Source organism: Gracilinanus agilis, chromosome 2 (assembly GCF_016433145.1).
Source record: "Gracilinanus agilis isolate LMUSP501 chromosome 2, AgileGrace, whole genome shotgun sequence".
NCBI classification, from domain to species: domain Eukaryota; kingdom Metazoa; phylum Chordata; class Mammalia; order Didelphimorphia; family Didelphidae; genus Gracilinanus; species Gracilinanus agilis.
The window spans coordinates 642,585,396-642,596,829 of NC_058131.1; the positions used below are offsets into that span (position 1 = coordinate 642,585,396).

The window sequence follows — 11,434 nt, forward strand, 5'->3', positions numbered from 1 at the left end:
AAATTTACAACTTCTACCCAAAACTCTTTTTCAAAAGTCTTAGATTTCTTAATTGCCTCTAGATACTTCTATGTGGATGTCCTACTATCACTTCAGATTCAACATCACTAAAATTTGTTTTATTGTCTCACCTCAAAGCCTGATGTCTTGCCTCTTTTAATGGTAACACCATTTTCCTAGTCAATATTCTAGAATAACATTAATGCCTGGCATCCTAACCACCCCCCCCACTTCATCCATTGTCACAAATTCCAGTCAGTTTTTCTCTCTAAATCTCTCACACCCATCCATTACTTCCTATTCCTATGGCAATCACCTACAGAATAATTTCATGTCTGCACACTACAAAAACCTCCTAGTATATTTCCCTGGCTATTATAGTCCCTTCCCTCTAGCCCTCTGCATTACTATGAGATTAATCTTCCTAAAGTAACACTTTCACACTTCCTTGTCCCAGAACTTTTAGTGGTCCCTCATTGCCAACCAGATGCATTTTGATTTCTTATTCTGATATTTAAAGTTTTCTGAAATCTGATTCTCACCTACCTTTCTCCCCTTTCTCTGTTTTGACAAATTGATTTATCATATATTTCTGTATCTTTCTCCCCTTCCACTGCCTTTACTTCGTTTACTTAAATCACACCTATCCTTTAAAACCCAGTGAGGTCCTCTTTTATGAAGCCTTCTGAAATAGTTCTAGAAGAGTGACTTATGAAAATTCATAGCTCTTATATATTATTCACTTAGCAGGTAATTGCCCATATTTATGACATTTCTTATATTGTTTAGCTCTTGTATTTTTTGGCCTTTTCCCCCTAATTGTATTTTAAGCTCAAGGAGAGGTATAATAAAATATTATGCTACTTTATAAAAAAGACAGTTATGAACTAGGCATAGGCAAGAGAAAAATGATAATAAAGTGGATGGATGAATAAAATCAGGACTTTGTTGTAAAGTTCTGGCAAGTTGATCCCACTGCTAAATGGAGAGGTAAAATTGGTCACTTTCAATTCCAAATTCAGTTGAAGAACTCAGTAAAATTGTTCTTAAAGTTAGTCAAGGGAAGAGAGCTTTGTATATCAAATGATATAGTAGAAGAGGGCAATGACAATCCCTTAATAGTTCAACTCTCATCAAATGCATAATAAAAAATATGTAAAATTAAAACCTACCCAACATAAATCAGGGGTTTTTTTTTCCTTAAAGAAAAATAAAATCAAGACTTCTCATCTATTTCAGGATTTAGTGAATTTTAGAGGTAGTTCAGACATTCATGCCTTGACCCTTTTATTATCTTCCCTTGATATTTTAGGCCCCTCATATCCAAGATTTATAACTTTTCTAGAACTTATAAAATATTCCAGTTTTCTGTAGAGGACCACTCCTTGAGTTGTTATACAACTTTTTCTTGAAGTGTAAAAGGGGAAATTAGATATTTATGTTTAAGGTGTGGTTGCCAGGAATCGATTAGCTCAATTCCATAATTAAAATAGACCCAAGTCAGGTTGGCTTTATGGAAGAGAGAGACAGAGAGACAGAGAGAGACAGAGACTGGCCCTGGACCTGAGTCCGGACGGGATGAGAGGAGCATAGAGATTAATTAAACGAGGCTACTAGCTGCAAGGCCTTGACGATTAGAGAGGCAAAGAAGCCTCCTTGAGGGTAGAGGCTCTAGAAACGCCAAGGGAGGCGAAAGGGTGTCAGCCTAACTTTACCCATGTGACAATTCAGAGGGGAAGCAGCCTGAGGTCTCAGCAGAGATCCTTCCACACCAAGTTCAAAGCACCAACTGCCTCCACAGGAAGTTACCCCGTCACTTCCTGCATCCACCCCTAATTTCAAGTGGACAAATGGCGGCCTCAACACTGTTTTGGGCAGTCCCTTGTTCTTGATTTGTTACTTATTGTCACGTGTGGGTAACTAATCTCCCCACTAAGTTGGATGGGATGACATTATTTCTGATGGCTAGAGTCTTAACAATGAATGAAGATGAGCTAATTCTATTTACACAGAAGGCTTTCTTGGTGTAAGGGGAACCCACTTTTGGATAGCTCTGATTATTAGAGTTTTGCCTCACTGCAAGTCTAAATCTACCTCTTTTCAACTTCATTTTGTTCCTGCCTTCTGGGACTGGGTAGAACATTTTTTTTTTTAATTTTTTTTTTTAAAACCCTTAACTTCTGTGCATTGACTCATAGGTGGAAGATTGGTAAGGGTAGGCAATGGGGGTCAGGTGACTTGCCCAGGGTCACACAGCTGGGAAGTGGCTGAGGCCGGGTTTGAACCTAGGATCTCCCGTCTCTAGGCCTGGCTCTCAATCCACTGATCTACCCAGCTGCCCCTGGGTAGAACATATTTGACCTTTCTTCAATATGATCTTCAGATATTTTAAAACAACTATCCTTTTTCCTCAAGCCTTTTTTTCCCCCTTGCTAAACCTCCCTAGTTCTTTGAATGTTTAGCTTGAATTCACCCTACTGGTTGCCCTTCTGGATTTTCTTTTCTTTATTGTTGACCTTCCAAACAAGGGATTTCTGGATCTGAACACAACCCAGGTATGACCTTTTTTAACTCTGGTTCAGCAAAACTGTTGCCTTGGACTGGGCATTATCCCTTAATACAGTCTAAAATCACCTTAACTTTCTTTGCTGCCATAGCATACTGCTGACTCTCTGAGCTTGGGGATCCACTTGAAAGGTCTAGATCATCTTTAAGTGAAACTCTGTCATTAATGCTACTCCCATCTTTTATTTGTGAAGACTTAAGACTGTACACTTACCCCTATTAAATTTAATCTTGGCAACTTCAACTCATCATTCCATCCTTCAGTCCTTTTGAAACTGCACTGCCATGTTTTTTTCCTTTCTCTTTTGGCACCTTTGCTGTGTTCTTTGTGGTTATTCCTTCTCCACCTTAAACAGCACATCTGTTTCTCGTCTGAAGTTTACTTTGTATTATCAGTAATAAGATCACATATGTGAAATATTAGAAGTCCAGACTGGAACTTCTTCTAGAGGTGTCTAAGTGAAAGAATAATGGCTCAGCTATTAAGAAACTTTACATATTTGGATTCAAACATATATTTACATATTGAATTCAAAGGACAGGTGACAGTTTACCAGGTATCTTGAAAAGATTTGGGTGGAAGACTGGATTCTAAGATCCCTTCTAATTCTTAAGATTTAAGGTTTCTATATTTACAAATTACAGTGTATTAGCCTTTAACTTAGTCTAAATTAGTGGTGAAGCAGCTATCTGGCCCTGTGATTCTAGCCTGGTATTCAAAAATCGAGTTGTTGCAAATATTTCCTTTTCTATCTTCCAACAAAGGGAATATGAAGTAAGGAACAAAAATAATTGTTGTAAAATATAGTAAATTCATAATAGCATGAGATTCTGGTTATACTCAGCTGTCCATATGCACACTCTCCCACATTACTGAGAAATATGAATATATTTATATGTATAAACATGTCAACATGCTTTTCTGAGGAAAAGGTCTCCCATTGTCCTCATCTTACCAAAATTCTCAACACACTCTTAAGCACACTCTCCCCATTTTCAGTAACATACCTAAGAATACAAAGAGTTTTTCTCCTTTTTTGATACTTCATCATAGATTTTTCTCATTCTTCTTTAAGTTGCAATATTCTCCTGAGAACTTAGGGATTGAAAGAGGAGAAATTATATTTGACCTGAGTTCATCATCAATAATCCTGACAGGGAAAAAATACTAGTCCTTGGTGTAGTGGCAGAGATTATACTGGAATAAAAGGATTTTCCTTGGTTTTTCTTTTTCTTTTTCTTTCTTTCTTCCTTTCTTCCTTTCTTCCTTTCTTCCTTTCTTCCTTCCTTCCTTCCTTCCTTCCTTCCTTCCTTCCTTCCTTTTTCTTTTTCTTTTTTTTTTCTCTTTTTTACCAGATACTGGGTCTCTCCATTTAGCCTACGCTAAAAGTATAAGGGCTACTTTGGGTTTTTACTGACGTAGGAACTTTGACCTACTCATGGCCAGTTTGCCACTCCTCAACTAAAGAGGTGTCCTCCCCCACTCCTATGGCCTCAACCATATTGACACCAGGCTCAGAATTCCCCATCTCAAGAGATTCATAACCCTTAGTAGGTAGCCTTACAGGCACATGCTACCATGTCTAGCTGCTTTTTTTTTTTTTTTTAAGATCATTTATCTTAGGGAGGGAAAACACTAGAAGCCCAGCTACAGTTGCAAATTCTTAATATTTTTGTTAAGAGAAGTTTTGAGTAATACAGGTTTTGTATGAATAACAAGCAATACCAAAGATTGAAAAGGAATCATGCCTGGCCATAAGAATCTCTTGAAGCAAAGGATAACCATAATCCCTATTCCTTTTCTCACTTCCTCACATTTTCTTAGCTCTACAATAGGCCACTTTTAACTCCAGTATTGGACAATTCTTTATAGTCATTCTATAGAAGAAGTCATGTCGAAAGACTTCCTTCTGTGTATCTATCAACCATCAGAAAGGAATCATTTTGAGATCAGATGAGGTTCCCAAGACATTAATCCCCCTGGCTTTGATAGCTTCTGCATCTTAAGGACTTCATTATTATTAGACCAATCAGATTAAAGTTTCCATCAGTCTCTTTAAGTTTTTCATTTCTTGAATGGATTCTTCAAAAACCTTCTCTCTCCAGTGAGACATTAATATGACCCTTAGGCAACTTTTAGCCATCCTGGCATCTTATGTTTTTATGCCCCCTCAAAGATCGTTCTTCAGATAGTTTCTTTCTACTAAATCATGTCTGCCAGGAAGGATAAGGCCTGCTTACTTAATCCTAGCTTCTTAAATGGCAGGCTTTTCTTGAGACTTATCCAAATGCTTGATTTTGATGTCACCTGTTCCCTCTTCCTTTCTTAAACCTTTCCTTTCCTCAAGGCATTGCTGCATATACCTGAGAAGATAGAATTCAGCATTGGAAGGAATTTTAGTCCAGCCCCATGGTGGAAAGAACCTTTACATTTCTACTTGGAGAGACTGGAGAACATTCATTAACATCAAGAGTTGTTCTTTTCCTTTGGCCTAAAGTTTATGATCCAACCTGTCTGGGAAAGAAAATCCTTTCTATCTAGCTGACAGATATGTTTCCTTTTGTTAGAAGAAAGTTTCGTCTCAAGGCCTCTGTAGTTAATAGCCCACTCACTTGGGACATTTCTCTCTTTGAAACTAGTAGGGTTACTACTTTATCTTCCACAGAACCAAACATTTATTTCGTTAAACCCTTACCTTCCATCTTAGAATCAATACTGTGTTTTGGTTCCAAGGCAGAAGAGCAATAAGGGTAGGCAATGGGGGTTAAGTGACTTGACCAGAGTCACACAGCTAGGAAGTGTCTGAGGCCATATTTGAACCTAGAATGTAGCTCTCAATCACTGAGCTACCTAGCTGTCCCCAGGACCCAAACATATTTTAAAACAACTATTACTTGAACCTGCCACTCTACCAAAAATCTCATTTCAGCTTTACAGTAATACAATGGCTATTTGGGGTTTGGCCTCACTTTCCCCTTTTGATAGTTCAGATTCAAAATCACATTCTGTAATAGACAAGAGCAATATTCCTTTCTATCTCTGTACAAATTCTTATTATTCATAAGTTTGTTTCCCTAAAAACATATCCCAGGTGACAGTTACAGGCTGCTTCTTTTAGATCCGGGTAATGAATTCTAAACCTGGTTTACTTTTAACTGGTTTATGCTCTCTATTCAGCTTCCACAGTGATCTGCCTAAAGCATAAGTGTCATCTCACTACTGAATAAACTATAATGGCTGCTTATTGCATCTAAATCAGATAGAAATACCTTTGGGGTTTTTAAGGTTCTTCAAAACCTATCCCCCTTCTGCCTTCCCAGGCTTTTTACAAAGTATAAGTATTTTATAAAGTATCATTGACATATTCTCTAACTTAGCTGTATTGTCCCTTGCACACAACTACCTCCATACCTTTGTGGTGGCTGCCCCTCACACCTAGAATATTCTCCCTCATTGACTTTGTCTCTTTGTTCCCTTGGCTTCCTTAAGACTCAGCTCAAATCTGTCATCTGCAAGAAGCTTCTCTCAATTCCCCCTAGCTGATCATACTTTTCCCCTATGAGATTACTTTTTATATATTTTGTATGTCTTTTTATGTACCTAGTTATTTATTGTTCTCTCCCCCACTTAAACTGTGGATTCTTTGAGGGTAGGGAGTGTTTTTAACTTTCTTTGTATCTCCCAGCACTTAGCATAGTAAATGCTTGTTGATTGACTTTCTGGGCCTTTGAGTCAGAAAAACTGGTAAGAAATCCTTCCCTCTTTTGTACTTCCCCTAAAAACACACAAACCACAATTCTGCTGTACCCAGGTATACTTTTCTGAGCTTGTCCTACAGCTTGGTTGAAAGCCTTTTTCAAACTCAAGAGATAACAAGAGCACCAACCTGCAATAACAGCTGCAAGGAATGATAGCATTTTAGAGAAGCTGCTGACTTAGGGTGAGAAGTGTTGGTTGGTCATTGGTGATCCTAGGAAACATTTTTGGGGGATGGGGGGAGTAGGCAGATGCTGGATTCCAGGGTATTTAACGAGCCATAGAAAGGGAGTAATTGAAGCTCTTAGAGGGAGAATATACATAAATATGGGACTAAGGTCTAGAGGAGGTAGAAAGGGTTTTTATACAGTTTTTGCTTTTATGTCTATGTCACATATTGATTTTTTTCCCCTCTTCCTAGTTTTTTCAGCTGCTCATGCACTATACTCATTCTTTTTAGCTTCCTTTAAAAACTTTAATTTCCTTTATGATTTTGAAAATTATTCACTATAAAATTAATTTGACTTATAGATGTCAGTTTAGTCTGAAACACTAATTATATCTGTTCTTTTTCTTAAGTTATTTAATAGCAAATATTCTTATTTTCACAGGTGGTAGGCCATAAAGAAGGTTTGGATGTTATGGAAAGAGCCGATCCTTTATTCCTTTTAATTGGACTTCCCACTATTCCTGTTATGCTGATATTAGGCAAGATGATTCGCTGGGAAGACTACGTTCTTAGATTGTGGCGCAAATACTCTAATAAACTACAGATTTTGAACAGTATATTTCCAGGTATAATACCCCTGACTGTATGCTTGTGGGAGAGTACAATTTTTAAAGTGTTAGAATAATCTCATGGAAGAATATGACATTCTGTGTTTGAAATTTTAAAATGTACTTTTATATTTTGAAATATAATGGAAGTTATTTAACAGTATCGGGGAGGGAGGAGGAGGTTGTTAAAAATAAGATTACCCAGGAAGCAGCTCAAAATATCAGAATATTTAAAATAGATAATGGTGGTTAAAGGTTATTTGGATTTCCTCTCTTTAAATTGTTAGTATTGATATATTTCAGTTTATTTCCCTAGGGATTGGATGTCCTGTTCCTCGTATTCCAGCTGAGGCAAATCCTTTGGCAGATCATGTCTCTGCTACTCGAATTTTGTGTGGAGCTCTTGTCTTTCCCACTATTGCTACGATAGTTGGAAAACTGATGTTCAGTAGTGTTAATTCTAACCTACAAAGGACAATCTTGGTAAGATTGCTTTAATAATGCTTTGTCAGAATTATCAAAGCAAAAGGGTGTCTCTAGAAAACCAAATTTATATGGGTACGCACATATACATATTATATGTGAGTCAACCAGGGCTGCACAGTATATATATGCAGGCTGTAGCATTATGTGTTATTGCTATACTTGTGTCTGTCAAGGCCCCACTGCCCTCAGATAGCTTAGGAAGGAATCATTACCCTGATACTGCTTTTCAAGAACTATGGTGTACGTTGCAGACAGTTTACTCCAAAGAAGAATGCACCAACAAAACTCTTTCTCCAGTGTACATTCCCTCCCTCCAGTCTGCATGAACTCTGCTGACAGTGGAGTATCCCAAGACTCTACTCTCTTCTCTGGTATAGACTTAGAACTGAAGGTAGGAAAGAGGAACAAGAATAAGCTAGAGTGTGGTGAGACACATCCTAAGGGGCCCCCAGCCTCTCAGGGAAAGAGGCAGATTAATTTGTAGTCATCTGACCTAATCTATTATCTAAGCCAGGCCCACTTTACCTGAATAGAATTCCTTTTCCTGATATACATTTCTTTTATCTGTGTTGTTTAGCAAAAAAAAAAAAAAAAAAAAAAAAAAAAAAAAAAAAAAAAAAGAATAGATAATAAACCTGTTCTATTAACTTTGAAAGATTCTCCTTTGCTTGCATTTTAGGGTGGAATTGCTTTTGTTGCCATAAAAGGAGCATTTAAGGTTTACTTCAAACAGCAGCAATATTTGCGTCAAGCACACCGCAAAATTCTTAATTATCCAGAGCAAGAAGAAGCATAAAGGTGTGACATCCCACTGTTCAACTGCCTCATCTGAGAGTCTGTTGTGGTGTTCTGATACCATCATTATTGCACAGTAGTGGAGACTTGTGATAAGCTGCTGCTCCTATATTTTTAAGACATATAATAAAGCACTTATGGCAGGGGAGATCCTCTCAGTAATCACGGAACCTAAGAATGTGATTTGTTTTCATTGTTTTATATGTACTTCCTTTATGGCAGTCATCTGAACCATTTTCTTAGCATGATAAATACTGGGTTTTATTTGTGTTTTCCCCGGACAGAAGTGTAAAGATTAAATTGTACAGTTATTAAAGAGGGCAGAGACTATTGTATGCAAATTCCTTTTTTGTACATTTGTATGTTCACTATTTTCTTACACAGAACCATCAACTCGATAATAAGGATACCATAGGAGGATTTCTTCAGAAAATGATTTATCTTAACTGCTGAACAAGAATATATGTTAATATGGAGAGAATAGAAATGTTAACATGGAGAAAATAGAAATTCACTTTGAGTTATGAAATAGATATGAAACCAAAAATGTACGAGCCCACTCAGTTGCTTATCTGAGCAACCTAGATTTTGTTGAGTACTTTTCAAACAATATATAATATCCTCTAAAATATATGAAAATTCACAGAGCTTCCAGTTCATTTTATTGCTACTAAATCTATACAATGTTGGCATCTCATAGTTCATTCTAGAGTTCTGACTGTTCAGCAGTCTAAATTACATTATATCCTCAGCTCCTTGTAACATGAAAACCTGCAGTAGATTTTTAAATACTTAATTCTAGAAATTGCAATGGAATTGGAGTTACAGGTCTACAGAGAAGGAACTGCCAAGTTACACTTTTCCCTTTACTCTCTGCCAAGAAGTAATGAGAGTGGTTTGTTTGGAGATGAGCAGGGAGCATATTCAGGAGAGGCTTGAAGCCAGCTATCTCTGGGTCAGCAATGAGAAGATGGTCATTACAGATGTGACTGCCAAGCATCGATACTGAGTCTCCAGGAGACATGAAGATCAATGCTTTGAGCATAAACTGAGGGGCTGTGGAAGATAAAGAGTGATAGTTGTAGAGTTTAGTCACTAGTCATCTTGTGATTGAGGCTAACACTTTGAAGATCACTTTATTTTATTGGTTAACATAACCATTTTCCAAAGAAAATTGTTTATTTTGAGCCTCTTTCAAACAGTTAAGAATGGCTATTATATCATTCTGCCATTCAAAATGGAATTTTGTTGTTTTTACTGAATAAAATTAAATGCTTTAAAAAACTATCCATTAAAAACTATTTTTATGTATTTTCTTGTTCATAGTAGCATCTCTAATGCATGTAAAACAGTAGATATTTTCCTTTCAGAAATAGATTGGCCATAGCGTGAACCGTGTTGGAGTGAATAATGTACATTAATTTTAGTAATTAAAGACTGGTACCTTTTCTATAGTATGAATATAATAAATATTGAGGAAATATAAAATACATAGAAATATGGTGTGTGTGTATATATATATAGAGATAGATAGATATACAAATAATGGCCATTGCATATTGAAAAGCTATAGTTACGAAAGGAAAGAAGGTAAAGAAAATGAACTAATAGTGAAATTCAGGAGGACGATTAAAAAATTTCTGACTGGAAAATAATTTAGATTATACAGATGAAACTTTTGACAAATACTGACTCCTTTTGAGTTTCAACAAAAAAAGTAATAGAAAAAGTATGTAAATATCCTTCATAAATAATATGTTGTCAGTGGCCTTTAAAGATAAAAAAAATAAAGAATCAACCACTTTTTAAACCATTTGTCTTAGTAGCAACAACTCTAAAGCAGAAGGGCAAAGACTAGGCAAATAGGGGTCACATTTGAACCCAGGTCCTCCTGCCTCTGGGCCTGGCATGCCATTCACTGAGCCACCAAGCTACCCTACCCACTTACTCTCTATATCTAGGATGGTGCCTGACTAGGTAATGGGGACTGAGGCTCCTTTGAGTTGTGTGGGAAAAGCAGCCCTGAGAACTTGGCATTGGGAGGGCAGCAGTGGACCCTAGGTATTCTTCTGTACACTCGGCTCCAGCACGGATTTCAGAACAGTCATAAGCAACCAGAAATAGGTCTTCTATCAGTAGTCAGAGAAATGTGGCAGTTACCTTGGGGAACAATGGCATTTCCAAATTTCAATATCTTCTTGAGGTCACAGTGGTCTTTTCTGAGTAGGCTCTTGGAAGTGCTCCCAGAGAACATGAACAAGGTAAGGTGAAAGGTCAAAAAGTAAAAGTGAGAGAAAAGCATGAGGAAGACTGATCAGTGAGCTGGGAGTTGGTGAACAGCTTTTGTTGTTTGTCAGTTGCTCTATTTCTAGTTATTAGTTTTAAACGTTTTTTACAAAACACAATGAAAACTAACGAGTGTATAATTAAGATTCAGTGCCTTAAATTATTACCTTGCTGTAATTTTTTCAAAACCCTTGTTTTTTAATATGGTATTTAATCTCAATACTGGCTGAATTAAGTTGAATGGTTTTGGTTTTTTTCCATATTGTGGCAGAAAATAGCACTGCTGTACTCAATTTTTTCCATTAGTTATGATATGGATCTTAATTTTTTTCTCATCTGTTAGAGTGATAGATATTGCTTGGTCTGGGTCTCTGATTCTCAGGTGGATGGGTTGTGTTTATGAGACAGAGAAGGAGGGGTTAGAGAAATTTGGGCCTAGGCATTCATCCGTGTGTAGGAAACTCTTCATTTTGCTAAGGTTCAGCATCACTTTGTTGCTAAACCAGATGAGTTTGTTGTTTATTTTCTTTTTTAAGTTTTATATTGTTTGTGATGTTTTTATCTTGCCAGTAAGAAAATCATTATTTTGAAAATACATTTCTGGGTCTCTTAATAATGCAAGTATAAACCAGACCTCCTGAGCACACCTAGCAAAGAGTAGGCATTTGATACCTATTTATTAAGAAATAAAAGAATTGGTTCAGTCCTGACTGTAGTTGGAGTTGAATCTTGTATTAGTAGTATAATCAGTGTTGAAAATTAATATCC

At 36.8% G+C, this 11,434-nt stretch overlaps 1 protein-coding gene across 1 annotated transcript in view; it reads left to right on the plus strand.

Annotated features, from left to right (window-relative positions):
• Positions 1–9,691, plus strand: part of MARCHF5 (membrane associated ring-CH-type finger 5) — a 71,869-nt gene extending 62,178 nt beyond the window's left edge. Inside the window, exons 4-6 of the mRNA XM_044665681.1 lie at positions 6,934–7,117; positions 7,416–7,582; positions 8,265–9,691. Of these exons, the coding sequence (XP_044521616.1) occupies positions 6,934–7,117; positions 7,416–7,582; positions 8,265–8,381 (468 nt within the window). The 3' untranslated portion in view covers positions 8,382–9,691. The remainder of the gene's footprint in view (positions 1–6,933; positions 7,118–7,415; positions 7,583–8,264) is intronic.
• The last annotated feature ends 1,743 nt before the right edge of the window (positions 9,692–11,434 follow it).